The sequence below is a fragment of the Balaenoptera borealis genome, assembly GCF_965194805.1.
Source record: "Balaenoptera borealis genome assembly, chromosome: 14".
NCBI lineage: Eukaryota > Metazoa > Chordata > Mammalia > Artiodactyla > Balaenopteridae > Balaenoptera > Balaenoptera borealis.
Window position 1 is genome coordinate 64,958,865 of NC_138875.1, and position 15,783 is coordinate 64,974,647.

Consider the following 15,783-nt stretch of genomic DNA (forward strand, 5'->3'; position numbering starts at 1 on the left):
TAGAGCCCGCAAGCCACAACTACTGAGCCCACGTGCCACAACTACTGAAGCCCGCACACCTAGAGCCCGTGCTCCGCAACAAGAGAAGCCACGACAATGAGAAGCCCGCGTACCACAACGAAGAGTAGCCCCCGCTCACCGCAACTAAAGAAAGCTCGTGCGCAGCAACGAAGACCCAACACAGCCAAAAATAAATAAATAAAATAAATAAATAAATAAATAAATAAATAAATAAAAGTCTATAAAAGGTGTTAATTACTAGGGTCCTTTTGAGTCCCCATCTCAGCTGGGCCTTTGACAGCCCTTCCCTGATGATCCACCTCTACCGTCCTCTCTCTCTGTTTCCGCCAAGAAGATAAAGGCTGTCAGATGTCAGGTCCCTGCCACCCCCCTCCACATTAATATGTTGAAGCCCTAAACCCCCAGAACCTCAGAACGTGACATTTGGAGACAGGGTCTTTACAGAGGTAATTAACTTAAAGTGAGGTCATTAGGGATGGACACAGGGAAGACGATGTGAAGATACTGTTTGGCCTGTGAGCCTAAAACATCCAATCTCTGGCCCTTGAGGGTGTGCCAAGCCCTGAGCTAGACAGTGTTGCAGAGGCGCCGGGAGGCAGGACAGATGGGTTGACAGGCTTTCAAGAAGCACGAGACGTGGCAGCCAGGACCAAACACCTGAGGACTCAACAAGGAGGGTCCCCCCACAACCAGCTCTTTGAAAAGGACCTCACAGGAGGCAAAGCTCGATTAAAAAACAACTTCACGTTTTATTTTAAGGAATATGGTCATTTGTGGAGTTGAAGGCATGAAGTACAAGAGCTGCTCTGACACACACTCTGAGCAGAAGCCCCTCCCGTGTGCACTTGTAACGACTCGCTCATCGTTTTGTACACATTTCACCCATCACAGCTGAAGATGCTTAACGACATTGGTAACTTTAAAAATTCTGCAGAAAAGGCCTATGTAGGCAAAGTATAAGATTTTTACTAAATTGGTGTGGTGTACACTTAAAATCACATATTCACAAAAAGAAGTTAAAGAAAGAGAAATTAAAATGCACTTATGTACTTCCATTCTTGCCACCTGAGGTAAATTCAGGTCTCCTTTCCTATATAACGCAAAAAAGACGTCCACGAGGCAACCTGCCACTGTTAACTACAAATCACTACGTTAGAAAGTTCCTCCGAAGGAGAACGCGCTTATTGTTAAGTTAGGAGCACACTTAACATGTAACCAACCTTGAGTTAGAAAAGCCACTCTTTGGAAGGCACAATTTGTTTCCAGGTCGACCGTGGAATTCCAGATCTGTCTTCCGGACCCCATGCGGCAAGAAGGACAACCCCAGCCGGGCACCCCTGTGTCTCCCTGACACGTGTGTCCAGAGGGCAGAGTTTTTCCTCTGCTCACCGTCACCACACGCAGGTCCTGGAGGCTCCTCTGGTCCTCCTTTGTTCTCTGAGAGTGTGAGCAGCTCTGCTGTGTGAAGCAGCAGCCACTGGCCCTCAGTGGGTGCGGGAGCAGGTGGGGACCCGGCAGAGATGCTGCCCAGCACGAGGATGAGACAGGCCCTTGGCCCAGGCCTTAGAATGAGGGATGTGAACAAGAACAGAACCAAATATACGGGGAGACATGTGCGAGGGAAACGTTTCTAGAAGAGTGAGGGCAACTCTCCCTCCACAGCTTGGGGTAAAAAAGGGGGTGGTGGTGATCGGCTTCATCAATCCAACAAAAGACACAAAATAAGGTGCTACTTTGCTTCAAATTGGTTAAATCACTAACCCCATTATGTGAGAGGAGGGCTGCAGACAGTGTTTGGCAGTGGCCTTTGTCTGTGTTTATTCGAATGGAGAAGCTCAGGTCTAGGTGTGCTAATCTCCACGTGTCTATGCCCGAGGGTGAGGAGCAGGAACAGTTACCCTGACACCCGTTGAGGAAGGCGGCGTCATGGAGGAAAACCCGGGAACGATGCCGGGTGGACAGGCACCCCTGGGCTGCCCTGCATCCTGGTGTCACACTTCGGAGCAGCCTTTTTGCTGGAGGCCCTGTGAACTCATTCAGTGTGGGCCTGGTGGACATGTAAAATTTTTCCTTTTTCCACTTACCAGGAGAACAACCATGATGGGCTCGTGATAAGCAGATGTGGGTCTGATTATCTTCCACAGCATCCGCACACCCTGTGACATTCCCAGTGATGTGGGTCAGACTCGCAGGGCGGCTGGAACATGACAGAAAGTTGTGTCTGCCCACGTAGGCCATCATGTTTTTAGGAAAGTCAGGCATTATGGGATGGAACTTTTATATTTGAATTGCTACATAAACGCTGCTGCATTGCTGCTGCCCCTTAAAGACGTTCCTTTGCTTTAAGGGACTTTGTTTATATTCTACTGAAGCAAAGTGGTGAAGGTCACCATGCCGGGGCCAGGTTTCAAGGTGAAAGGCACTGTGATTTTAAGGTTTCCAACCTAATCTGTCTTATTAAAATCAGTCCCTTTCACCATCTTCAAAATATTTTAATTTATTTGCTTTTAAAAAGACCAGGACCTCGTGGCTTCAATTATTTTGTTGGAGGTACCAACGTAAAGAAATTCTTTTAAGTACAGAAATCAATTTTAATTAGTACTTTTAAATGATTCTCTTTTTTTGTAAAATGAAGAGAGAACAAGCTAGGCCAGGTAGAATGATAACGTCTGGGCTTTTTTTAAAAGCCATATCCTTCTGTGCACAGTCAGCGTCATTAGTGGAGTTCCAGTCCTAAAACTGGGGCCAGAGAATCAAGTGATGGGTCAAGGCATGTTGCCAGCAGCACAGAAGAGTGGGTGGGAATCCTAGATGGGCCAGGGGACCCCAGGCACCGAGTAAACATGTTTGGATGGGGGCCTGGTCCAGGTGACCTGAGGGCAGAGAGCTTGGTGGAGCACGTTTGTGTGATGCTCCTCTCTCACGCTCTGCAGGCCTCAGCCAGCTGGCCAGGGAGCCTCCAGCCAGGGCAGAACATGTTCCTAACCCCGTGCAGGGGCAGCGGGGCTCACCCAGCTCCCTATGTGCTTCCAGGCGTCACAGTGAGCAGGGCTGGTCTGAACCCCCTCCTACTAAAATCAAACGCCTGCCAAGGGGCTCAGAGCATCACAATGTGCTCGTGGGGGTCGTGGGGAGAAGGATGCCTAAAAACGCGGGTCACGTGGCCCTCAGTGCTCTGCCTCGCGGAGGCCTGGGGACGAGAAGCACAGCAGACGGAAGCAGAGGCCGACATGACCACCACTCTGCCCGCACACCTCCAGTCAGGGCCCTCAGAGAAGTGGGGCACACGCTTTCTCTACAACAAAACCTCTTTTGAGACCCACTCTGTTACAACATTTGCAAACACATGTGAAATCACATTCTAAAGTAATAACTGAAATTTCTTGGGAGTTTAAAAGAAGACCTTTCAAATCTTTTCATCGCGATGGAGTGGAAATCCACCTCCGTCTTCAAAGCTGCCGAACTTTCCTCTCTGTGCTCTTGATGTTGATGTCTAACTTGTCCACTTTGGTTGTGAGGCGGTCAAGAATGTCGTCCTGCTCCTCAATCTCCGTCTGCATCCCCAGGGCGATGTCCTTCAGCCGGCCCAGGCCCACGGACAGCTCATCTGAGGGACAGGAGAGCACACACGGGCCTGAGCCAAGTCACAGCATCGGGACCTGCATCCCCAGATGCTCCCCCCATGGGCTTGGCAGCACTGTGGTCACTGACCCCTCCTCCCTAGAAGACAGGCCAGATGCCAGGGCGTTGGTTACATGTTCCAAAACATGTGCAAGTGAAGAGAAAGCAGTAGCGCTTAACAGGAAAGCCACTCCTCCCTGCTGCCCACTGGGACATCCACTGTTAGTACACGGTGTTTATTTTAGAAATTCATATAGAGCCACACACCTTTCAGCTGCCTTTGAACCTTACATCCCCAGCTCTCTAAAGCTGGGTAAAGCCCAGGTCCAGAGTGGCAAAGAGGAAGATCCCCATTTGGAAACACATCTGAGATACACCTCAGGCTTTTCCAGTGTTTGTAATAAGTATTTCCCTTCTTTTACAAAAAGTTGTAAAAATCAATCTCAATTCATTTTTAAGAGGAATAAGGTCTATAAGGACATGGTCGGCCTCGAGTATGTGAAGCGCTTCCTTAGCACAGTGACAAAGAAAGAACTGACCATGAGTGGGGAGGAGACCAGCCGAGGGGCCCGGGGTCCCCTGATGGGGCTGTGCAGACCACAGAGGGGAGTCGTGACATGACTGACTCTGTCCAGATGAATATAAAGCCCCTTCCCTGGGTGTGTGTGTGTGCACGTGTGTGCCCTGAATGTGTATGTGCATGTGCACAGGGTGTGGGGATGGGGTCACACCCAGAGCTGCTTTCTGCCCTTTTACTAGGAAAGAGCTGGGGGAAAACAGAAGAGGTGGTGCTTTGTAAGCCTTTTCACTATGTTAAAGATAAAACATTAAGTGAAAAAGGTCAAAATACACAAATAGTTGGCAATGGCACCACAAATCTAAGCAGAATCAGATTTTTTAGAAATGGTCTTCCTGGGACTTCCCTAGTGGCGCAGTGGTTAAGAATCCACCTGCCAACGCAGGGGACACGGGTTCGATTCCTGGTCCAGGAAGATCCCACATGCCACAGAGCAACTAAGCCCATGTGCCACAACTACTGAGCCCGCGTGCCACAACTACTGAAGCCTGCATGCCTAGAGCCCGTGCTCCGCAACAAGAGAAGCCACCACAATGAGAAGCCTGTGCACCACAACAAAGAGTAGCCCCCGCTTGCTGCAACTAGAGAAAGCCGGCATGCAGCAACAAAGACCCAACGCAACAGAAACAACAAAAAAAAAGAGAAAAAAAAAGAAAAGAAAGCCTGTGCCCGTGTCCCATGGACACTGACAGCTGTAAGGCCGCCCAGGTCTCAGGGAGCTGCTGGCAGCGGGGATGGCTTGGGACCCGCAAGGAGCTGCACTGGGGTGAGAAGCTGGATCAGGGAGGGCCGCCTGGCAAGGGACCGCCAGCAGGGCCAGGCGTCCAGGAGGGAGAGGGACCTGCCCGGGGCGGTGGTGTGGCCCCATCAGCAGGGCCCGTGGACGGCCGTGCTGGGGTCCCCTGCGCTGCTCTGTGTCCCGCTCACGCTGCCCGCCCCACTGCACACTCTCAGCCTCTGGGATGGGCTGTCCTAGGTCTTCTTCCTGCTGCACTCCCTGCATTCCTGAATCTCGCCCCCTGCATAGGTCTTCCCCCCAGCAGGCACCAGTGCCAGCCTTTCTTGGTGGGGACACCTTTGGTGGGGAGGACGGGGGGCCCGCCAGCCCCTGTGTTTCTCTGGAGTCAGGCCTGGCAGATGCACCCTCTGCCTGACGCCTTTGGCTCCAGGGCCGAGTCCAGAGGACAAGGAAGCGGTGACCTCCGGGGTGCCCCTGGGCTCCGAGGGCAGAGAGCAGTTGGGGTTCAGGGTGGAGAAACAGAAGGAATGACACCAAAGCAGTCGTCACTGCTGGACGGTGGAATCTGGGTGTTGGTTTCCTTAGGGCACTTGCCTAACTTCACAGTTTTCTACAATGAGTCTGTGTGCTGAGAAACAAAGCTTAAATAAAGGTTAAACAAAGGACGTGGGTCTGGCTCACGTGCTGTCTGTACCAGTGGCCCGGGCTGCTGGAGTGGGCACTGCCCTGGGAGAGCTGGGGGCCCATGTCCCCTGGGAGGAGGGAGCAGGGGAAGCATTCCTTTCTGTCTCACCCTCTTTGCCATCCCCTAAGGGGGAGGAGGGTTGACAAGTGACCTGGGTGGCCATGGGAGAGGTTTCCACACAGGGAGCAAAGGTCAGAGGGGGCTGCTGAGGGGCCAGCTCCTCCACCCGACTGCAAATAACCCCCTCCTCTCTCCATTCTCGCCTTCTGGGCCCTGGGTGTAAAGTAGGGACAAAACTGAACTTCTCCTGTGTTTCTGGAGACTGGTTAGGGAGACACCAGAGAAGCCAGCAGGTATATGGTTACGACAGGGCGCCTTGGAGCCCGAGGCCCAGGAAGCAGGGGGCCTGGCCACGCGGCCAAGGTGCTGCTGGCCCCACGTATGCCTGACCTGCTGGGCTGCCTCCCGCGAGCCTTCCAGTTTTGTTCACCTGACCCTCCCTGAGCCCAGGGCACACGGAGGAAGCGGGGTGGCACAGCCGGGTGGTGAGGGAGGTGGGCAGAGCCCAGGCTGCACGGGGCAGTCCCCAGACCCTGACCCTGTCGCTGTCACCTCCCAGACAAGAGGTGGGGACGGAGACAAGCGGGCAGACCCCAGAGAGGGTGAGGGGCTGGGATGTTGCACACGCGCGTGGGTGTGTGTGTGTGTGTGTGTGTGTGTATGTGTGCGTGCGCAGGGGTGGACACCGGGGGGCCCCGGCGCACCCAAGCCGTGGTGCTGGGGGCGGTGCTCTGGTCTTACCGAGGTTGCTGTCGATCCTCTGGTGACAGGTGCGCAGGTGCGGGTTCCTTGGGTAAGCCTCGGAGCTCAAGGCAGAATCGGCCCCTCCAGGGATGGAGTCTGAGTTGACAAAGAAACACCGGGAGGACGGTTAACTGACACACTTGAAATGCCGCTTCACAAAACTCATCTTTATCTGGAAAACGGGTGGAGGGACTAAGGTGGTCAGTTCTGAGGCCACCGAGAGAGGCAGGCGGGGGACGGGGAAGGGGCGGGAGGGAGATGCTTCCTGAGGGCAGCCCCTCGGAGATCAAAGAAGCCCAGCCTATGGGTCACCTGGTCAGACACGGACCCACGAGCTCAGGAAAGAGATTCATGCACGTAATGGTATGGCAGTTGGAGCAGCCACCATGCAAACCCACACAGGCTCCGGAAAAAGAAACGTTAAATGATGCACATTCGCCCCCAGAAATCTTCTCTGAACCTCAGTTTCCAAAGGCACACAGAAAAGCCCTGTCACCCAGGTTATGTCTTCTGGGGGCCATCTCTTTCTAGACTTGGGGTCTCTCCTTCAGCATGGCCTACGGAAGCCCCTCAGCGCACAGTCTTCTCCCACTTCCTCCGCGGCTTTCGCCTTCCCAGATCAACCTCCGGGCCCTCCTCCGCCAGGCCTCCCCTCGGCCGTGCCCACAGGCGGCACAGGAACCATCTGGCTACTTCCAATGTGCCTGGCTCTCTAGGGGTCGACAGAGCCCCCAGGAGGCCTTGATTCCTTTCCAGATGAGGGATGTTTCTGGGCCCATCATTTGATATTAACGGGACGATCTGACACAAAACACCTCCTATCTCACACTCTTTGTCCACACGGCCGCTTCTGCGCCCACTGGGCCTCGGGGGCTACGTTAGCCTCCTTCTCGCGCTGCAACAAAATACCACAAACCATCCTTCGGTTCTGGAGGTCAGACGTCCAAGCTGGGTCTCCCTGGCCTCAGACCCAGGTGTCAGTGGGGTTGGTTCCCCTCGAGGCACTTAGGGAGAATCCGATTCCCGGCCCCTTCCAGCCCCTGGAGGTCAATCCTTAGCAGCGGCCCCTCCTCCACCTGAGAGCCAGCTGCCCGGCACCTTCAAACCTCTCACTCCATCACTCTCTCCTCTGCCTCCTTCCCACTTGCAAAGGACCTTTGTGATTTCACTGGGTCCAACCGGAAAACCCAGGATAATCTCCTCACCTCAAGTCAGCCGATCAGCAACTGTACTTCCCTCTGCGACCACGATTCCCCTTTTGCCACGTGACCTGACATATTCCTGGGGCCTGGGGATTAGGCCGTGGATGTCCAGGGGGGTCATATCCTACTCAGCATAGGTGTTTCCCCGCCTGAAGATCTCAGAGCTATACAGGCCAGGCTCCCACTTCCTTATCCCTCCCTCCACGGGGGAGCAGGGCTGAACCCGCCATAACGCACACCCCCAGCTCCCTGAGAGAGGCACCGGGGCCCCTGACGCCCCTACCCAGTGCAAGGTGTCCCTGCAGAACCCGAGTGTGGGCAGGAGCACTGACCTGAGTCATTGAGCTCCCTGAGGTTTGGGTGGCTGGCCTGGTACTGTGCCTCCTGGTCTTTACTTGTACTTACGGCTTCTTTCAACCTTTGGATAAAAGTTACAAGAAAAAGAAAACTTTTAGAAAGGAAAACCACCTGTGACAGTGCAGTCTTTTCTAACAGTGCCCACGTGAGAAAATCAAATGCCTCTTCTGACCAAGATACAAAGCCAAATGAATATTCTAACTGCAATTATGAAAACACTGAATAAGGGGAGCAACCTACATTCTTTGTGTTACGGTAAGCAAGGTGTAGATTTTCTGTAATATGGTGATATTGTCTTTATAATAAAAGACAGATACAATGACCTGACATATGAGCAACAATCATGTTTTAGCAGAAGCTGAATTCTTTTATGTTTGAACACATGACATTTATATGCCGGCCAAAATTGCAGTATGATTTTATTATACCTCTAGCCAAAAATTTTGAGGAAAATAATCTCTAATTTTAAAATGATAATCAATGGGCAACTTGAATTAGATATGGGGAAGTTGGACATGAAGACTTTTTAAAGCAAAAATTCTGTGAAGTGAGTCACATCTATACTGATTAGAGTGAACATTCTCTCTTTCAAATTACCAGGAGCAGTAATTTACGGAGACCCAATTCACGCAGAGTTTGCAGACTGAACAGCGGTCACATCCACACAATCAAGAGCAGTGGAGAACGCTTCTTGTTTCAAAATGTCTTAAGACAAATCCCTCCCAGTGAGTAACTTTCAGGGTCCTTTGGTCCCTTTAAGGCATGAGAAGTGTCCTGAAAGGCTCGGCTACCCGCACTAAAACCCCCTCTGCTGCTTTGCTCCGGGCAGCTGGGCACCGCTCACCTGCTGCTAGGCTGGGGGGCGAGGGTGCCATTCTGCACAGGTGGGGTCTCTGTGGGTTTGGATCTGAAGTAATTGACGAGCCCCCCGAACACACTCTTGATGCTGTTGATGTGCTTCTGGCTGGTCTTCAGATCCTGCTCCATCTTGTCCACCATCTTCTCTGTGCGCTCCAAGGCCCCTCGCTGGCGCACGAGCTCCTGGGGAGGATGAGACGTGATGGAATTGCACCTTCTGTAGCTCCCCGTCACCCGCAGAGGCAGGCTCTCTGTAAATCCTCAGCCAGCACTTGGGGATGGCGCAGCCCCCACCCCAACCTGAGTCCCGCCCGAGCTCTGGAGGGGAAGGTGCCGGCACTAAGTGTCTCGTCCTGATTGCGATTAAACTCTGGTTTTGAACAACCAGCAGGCAGAGGTCGATCTGGAGTCGATATGCTGAATCTAGACACTTGAGATTTACCCCCATCAATGTCGCTCCCCTTCCCAGGGAGCATGACACACATATACACCAGCAGGGACGCAGGAGCTGGCGGGGAACATGCTCGAATGCGGGGCTCCGTCCCGGCAGGAGTGGCAGTGTAGAGTGGTCTTAAGTGGCAAGAGAACCACCAAGGGCAAAGGCTGGTGCCCCTAGCTGCATGTGCAGGCTGCCTGTGGCCCCTCACACCGTGTGTTCCCGAGAAAGGCCTTGTCTGGCTCCTTGCCCTCGGATTAGCCTGACGAGTGACTTTGCTTCCCTGAGTCCTCAGGCCAGCCTGACCAGTCTGCACCAGCAATGTGGTTTACAGGGTGGGGGGCCTTGAGCCACACAGCGTGACCTCTGGAGGGGCTGGAGACTCCAGTCAGCCAGGCGGGCAGCTGTGCCTCCTGGATGTCACACGTCACCATGGGGGGAGTGGAGGCTGCGCACGCAACTCCACAGAGAGGGGACAACGGGAAGCTGTGCTTGCTCTCCCGGACTCTGACCACCGGCCTGTCTCCCTTGAGGATTTTAATCTGCATCCTTTTGCTGTAACAAACCACAACCGTCAGTATAACAGCTCTACTAATTCTGAGTCCTTCTAGGGAATTGTTAAACCTGAGGGTGCTCTTGGGGACCCCACAACACCTCTAAACAGCACTTCTCACTCTCAGAGGCAGAAGGCTGCAGAGCAGACAGCCCCTGGGCTTCCCCAGCACAACTCCTGGTCAGCAAAGCAAGGTCCCCCAGACACCATGGCGGCCACGGGTGGACATTTTAGGAAGGAGCAGCAGACACGGCCAGATGCCACGGCGCTGGTGTGGGATGTATGACCTGCCTGGATGGTAAAGACCCGGCCTCACAAGGTGCCTCGTCACAGCTAAGGAGCCAGTAAGTTTGATCCTAGAACTTTTCAACAGTCGAATTCAATCACTGATACTTTATAAAATCTACTGGGAATTACTTAACCAAGCAGCTGTCCGTCTCCCTCCGTCAGCTTTTGCTTCAGGATAGGGTTGTGCTAAGAACTCTGGCTGCATCAGAACCAGCCCGGGCTGCCTTGGAGTGGAGGCTCCGGTCAGTACAGCCCCTCACCTGGAGAGGGGAAGGGTCTGCCCAGAGGATGAGGGCACCACCCCAACTCACGGGGACACCCAGAACAGAGGGCTGCGATGGCCTCCGTTCCCAGGCTGGAGAGGTGTCCGTCCCCCTGTGGTCCACCTCTCTGAACTGAAGGCCCAGCAGGGTTTGGCGATTGTCGAGTGCTGGAAAGACTCAATGAGGTGAGGGGGCCCCGCACGAGATCGTGTGCAGGATGTGCTGGCCGGGCTGCTGAGAGCATCCTGGCCCGACTCCCTTTCCGCTGATGCTAACCAAGCTGGCCACTCAGGCCCTCGTCCAAGGTTTGTTGCTGGACTCCCTGAACTGAGACCCTGGGCCCCACAAAACGTCACTGGCGCGTGCTCAGCAGCCAGAGCAGGCAGGCGGTCTCCCTGGCCAGGGTGGTGAAAGGGCACATGAAGACTGCGTCCACATGGGACACAAACAGGCAAATGCCCAGCATTAGGGGACTGGCCGCAGAAACAGAAGTCATCCACTAGAGGGACCACGACGCAGAAAGAGCATGGGACTTCCCTGGAGGTCCAGTGGTTAGGACTCTGCACCTCCACTGCTGGACTGGGCTCAATCCCTGGTCGGGGAACTAGGATCCCACAGGCCACTTGGTGTGGCCAAAAAAACCAAAAGAGCAGCGCATCACGTGTTGCTATGGAATGCCCTCCACCTTGTCAAGCAACGTGCAGTGTGGAATATACAGAACACTTCTGCTTAAGTTAAAATAAAAAAAAAAACCAAAAACATAAGTATAAGCAGGTTTTTATACACAGAATATCTCCACAAGGACACTGCAGGAACAGAAGGTGAGTGGCTGGGGGTGGGGAGGCAGCGGGTGGGAGGAGCCTTCACAGCCTTCTGTATCAACTCAATTTTGAACCCTGTGACTGGATAATCACTTCACAAAAATTATACATTAGGGAAAGAAAAGAAGAAACAAATTAAGCCCGAGAAGTGGAAGAGCCGTGTGGCCTACAAGTCTCTATGGTTCTGCACTGTGCTCCCCAGGCCGGCCCACCTCTCCTCTATCCTGTGGGGTCAGGACCTGAGGTGAGAGCCTTCCAGAGAGGTGAACCCTACAAGTTTCTCAGGAGAAGGGCAGCTCTCCTTCACTAGAGGTGACCTGACTAAGTAACTTTCCCACTGCTGCCACGCTGGGCCTAAAAAAGTCAAGTCCTCACCGTCTAAAACATGTGTCCTGTTTCGGCACCTCTCAGCTGGGTATGTGACGGGCACCTGTCTAAGTTAGGAGGTTAGTTTAGCGGTGATTTGGGTCTGCTGGGACAGAGCTCACCACCCCACCCCCCCATCCCCCAGGGGAATGAAAGAGCGATGAAAGGGATTCAAAGACAGTAAGACAATTTGGAGATTACGGGGTGGGGTGGAGACGGGGGTGCTGACCATTCCTGCCTCCTAGGGCCTCCAATAATTGAGAACTGATTCAATCCTGGATAAAATTCCATGTGTAATCACACTGATGACAGAGCCTGTCACCTGCTCAGTCATGATCATACCATACCTCTCACAGCAACACCTGGCTTGGCCATGCCAAGCCTCACGGCCTGAGGTGCCACTCTGCCTTTGCTCTCATGGTCCCCATTATTGGAAAGAAGGAACTTTGGGGGCAGTGTGGGGTTTGTCACCACAATCCTTATGAAACAACGTCATCCTCTGTGTTTTTGGCACTCCTGACCTGCCCTCTGACTGTACAGGGTCCTAAGCTCCTCCTCCAGGCCCTTTCCTGGAAGGCTTCCTGGGCGACACTTTCCTGCTCAGGAGCTGCGGCGCTGAGCCAGTGCCTTCGTGTGACTCTTCTCTTCCTTGGGAACGTCCCTCCTCCTCCTCCTATCTACACCTTAGCCTTAGTAGCCAGATTCCAGGGTATCCTCTGCCACAGTATTCTACTTTCCGTCACTCTGATTTCCTACTTCACCCATTCTCAGTTGCCAAAGATGTCTTTTTTTTTTTTTGGCTGTGCTGCTTGGCATGTGGGATCTTAGTTCCCTGACCAGCGATCAAACCCACGTCCCCTGCATTGGAAGTGCAGTCTTAACTACTGGAACACCAGGAAAGTCTCCAAAGATGTCTTTTTAAACAGTTCTTAGTTGGCTTCCTTGGGCCTGGGACCCTTAATCAAGTGACCCCTCCACCTGGGCCCTAAGACCTCAGGCAATCCTCCCAAATCTAAGTCAACATTTTCCGTTTAGACTGGAATGTAGGAATCCAGTAGACACAAGCAAAACTTCCTCAATGAGGCTAAAGACAGGCAGGTGGGCCACTGAGGGATCTGGTGATAAGGAGAAGTGGGGAAGGGAGATAACCCAAGGAAGTGGTAATGGGAGAATGATGGGACGGACCTCAAAACTGTCCAAGACTGTAAGTGACCAGGTCAGAGGGAACTTTGCCAGAGAAAAGAATTACGAAGAGACCCAGGGAAGAACATGATGCTTTAGCTTCCAGAACTACAAATGCTTAAGATGAATTATTTTTAGCTGATATAGCAATCACAGGTTATTACATTTTTAAAAACTTTCTAAAGAAATGCCCAACACAACTGTTTCATTAGTACGCTGAGGCGAGAATGTGGTGCCTAAGAAAGAACAGCTCTTACCCAAGGTCCTACTCTCTGAAACCATCTATGGACGTTAAGAAGAACTGCAGAAGCTGAGCTGGGACGGCAGACTGTCACAGACCGCTCCTGTCTCTCTAGGACATCTTCGTTGGGATCGGGAAGGAAACGTAAGGCCCTAGACTCGACCAGACTCGGGCTCCGGCGCACTCAGCAGTGTCCAGGCAGACAAGACCTTCACTCCCCTCCTGGCGAGGCGGAGGAGCGCTCAGTGCCAGGAAGAACCCAAGGCCCATCTTCTCGGACGCTTGACACCAGCAGGCACAGTCCTCGCTGGGTCACTCCAGGAGGAAGAGCTGAAGCCACGGGCCAGACTTCTGTCCAGGAAATGTGTAAAAGGAACAGACCCTCCACGTCCCTAACCCGGGGTCTGCTGTCTAGAATCCCTACTTACCTGGACCGGACAGCGTGGAAATGACCCCTGACGAGGCGTAGAAAAACAACAACTCTGTGGACTAAGCTCAGGAGATCGCCAGGGGCAAACTGCCCCTTTCGGGTGTGAAAACGCGCGTCTCTACGTAGCTAACAGATTGTTACCGACCGTCCAGTCACCAAAGTACAAGACCCGTCCTGGCTGACCGGTGGAGCCCCCAGGAGTCCCGGCGATCGCGGACTCACCTCGGAGGAGGCGACCCCGATCCTCTCGGACTCGTACATCAGGGACAAGGACCTGCCGGTGCTGGCGGCCGTGGCCTCGGCCCGGCGCAGCACCTCCTGCCGCAGGGCCTGCTGCCGGTCGGCGGGAGCGCCGGGCCAGTCCGCGAGGTCGCGGTTGTCCGTCCACGGCGCCGGCCGGACGCCCTCGTCCTCCGCGTCATCGTCGAACGGGTTGTAGCTTCGGGTGTAGGCCGACATGGCGCCAGCGCTCGGCCTGGGGCAGGCGGGAGGAGCCGGGCGCGGCCGAGGCGAAGAGCGCTCTCTGACCACGGGACAGCTGCCGTAGCGCAGAGAACCTACAGAAACTTCCGTAAGCCCGTAGCCGGCGCCGCGCAAACTCCTTCCGCCAGCCGCTCGCGGAGGCCCCGCCTGGGAGCCGACCATCGTGCCCCGCTGCGGGGGGGGGGGGCCCACCCGGCGCGCGCGGCCGCCGCAGGCCGCACGGCTCCCGGCCCCTCCCCCGGCGGTGGATCTGCCCGAGGCCTCGCCCCGCTGGCGTCGGCAACAGAGAGGTCACGTGGCGGGGAGGGCGGATGAGGCCGCGCCTGCGCCGTGAGCTCCGGCAGTCGCGATCCTGGTGAGGGAAGCCGGCGGGCGGTTCCGCGGGGCGATGATGGCGGCGGCCGCGGCCCGGGGAGGCGGTGGCGGCGGCTCCGGCTCGGGCTCCGGCGCCGGCGCGTCACGGGGTTTCTATTTCAACACGGTCCTGTCGTTGGCCCGCTCCCTGGCCGTGCAGAGATCGGCATCCCTGGAGAAGGTAGCTCGGCGGCTGGGCGCGGGCTGACAGGAGGAGGGGCCCGGGGCGCGGGAGGCGGGGCGGGGGTCTGCGGGAGGCCGAGGGGGTTCCGGCTGCCGGGGGCGCGGGTTGTTTTTGAGGGAAGAGCCGGCGCGGCTAGGTGCCGAGGGCCGGGGCGCTGGCAGGCGGGGGTCTGGGGCCCGTGTGGCGGGCGGGCGGGGCCGTGAGCTCGGGCTGGCTGAGCCGCGGGGCCGCCTGGTGACACTGCCGGGCGGGGGCGGCGAGGGGCGCGGGCAGAGCCGAGGGCCGGGGTCGAGCCTGGGGTCGGCTCCCCACTCGCCCTGCCTTGTGTTTCGTGACTCTGGGGCGATGCCGTCCTCGGGGAAGGGGCGCTTTTCCGCGCTTTGCCCTCAGTGGTGAAGGGCGGGTGAAGCCGAGTATCTGGAACCGGTTTCTGAGACGCACATCTGCTGCGCATTGTTTTTCTCTGAGACTAGAGAGGGCGTTAGACCGGCTGAGGGAGGGTGTTTGAAGAAAAGAACTCAGGCCCCGGGGATTCCTTATCTTGGGAGAAAGGTGAAAGGCAGCCTCAAGAGTGCCTGGGACGGTGGGAAAAACGCAGCTTTTGGAGTCGGAACGTCCCTGCACCGTCACTGTATGTCGTCTTAGACGTTCCTTCAACCCTCAGAGCTTCTGTGTCCTTATCTGTGAAATGAAGCGGTTCTTGAGCATTAAATGAGTTCAGGTAGAAAGTGCCTGGTCCAGAGTTAGGCTCAGAGTAGGTGGACAGTAAAGGGCAGCTTTCCTCCCCCAGCAGGGCGTGATGATGAGTGAGCACCGAAGGGATGGGATTATTCTTCCCCACAGCTTCCTGGCGGATGGAAAGAACGTTGTCTGAGAGCAGAAGAGCGCTTGGGAGTGGTTTTGTGGCTCTGGTGAGGGAGGTGAAGCTAAAAGGCTGTTGCACACACCTTGGCAGAGTGACCTGGTTCTTCCTTGGCTTTGTAGTTTCTCAGACTTGCACAGTGAGCAGGTCTTGGGAGACTGATGCCAGCCTGACTTCTAGTCAAAGGAGGAGTACAATAGAATGGAAAGACGGGCTTCCCTGGTGGCGCAGTGGTTGATAATCTGCCTGCCAATGCAGGGGACACGGGTTCAAGCCCTGGCTGGGAAGATCCCACATGCCGCGGAGCAACTAAGCCCGTGAGCCACAACTACTGAGCCTGCGTGTCTGGAGCCTGTGCTCTGCAACAAGAGAGGCCGTGATAGTGAGAGGCCCGCGCACCGCGATGAAGAGTGGCCCCCACTTGCCACACTTGCTAGAGAAAGCCCTCGCACAGAA

At 55.0% G+C, this 15,783-nt stretch overlaps 2 protein-coding genes across 9 annotated transcripts in view; one reads left to right on the forward strand and one right to left on the reverse strand.

The window, feature by feature from the left end:
- Window positions 1-746: 746 nt before the first annotated feature.
- Window positions 747-14,093, reverse strand: SNAP29 (synaptosome associated protein 29). Its single transcript, XM_082353920.1, has 5 exons — window positions 13,667-14,093; window positions 8,851-9,047; window positions 7,982-8,067; window positions 6,445-6,543; window positions 747-3,628 (listed from the first exon to the last, which is right to left on the reverse strand). Exons 1-5 carry the CDS (start codon window positions 14,087-14,089, stop codon window positions 3,471-3,473), a joined length of 963 nt encoding a protein of 320 aa, XP_082210046.1. The 5' UTR covers window positions 14,090-14,093; the 3' UTR covers window positions 747-3,470.
- Window positions 14,094-14,312: 219 nt separating this feature from the next.
- PI4KA (phosphatidylinositol 4-kinase alpha) overlaps window positions 14,313-15,783 on the forward strand; it is a 96,896-nt gene continuing 95,425 nt past the window's right edge. For 5 of the 8 annotated variants that reach the window (XR_014234143.1, XR_014234144.1, XR_014234145.1 and 2 more), the window contains exon 1: window positions 14,314-14,462. Coding sequence is in view for 5 of the 8 variants with exons in the window: in XM_082353908.1 (XP_082210034.1) it covers window positions 14,316-14,462 (147 nt within the window). In the remaining 3 variants the exon portion in view is untranslated. Of the gene's footprint in view, window positions 14,463-15,783 lie in introns of all 8 variants that reach the window. The other 3 variants (XM_082353910.1, XM_082353912.1, XM_082353913.1) reach the window with 1 other exon arrangement.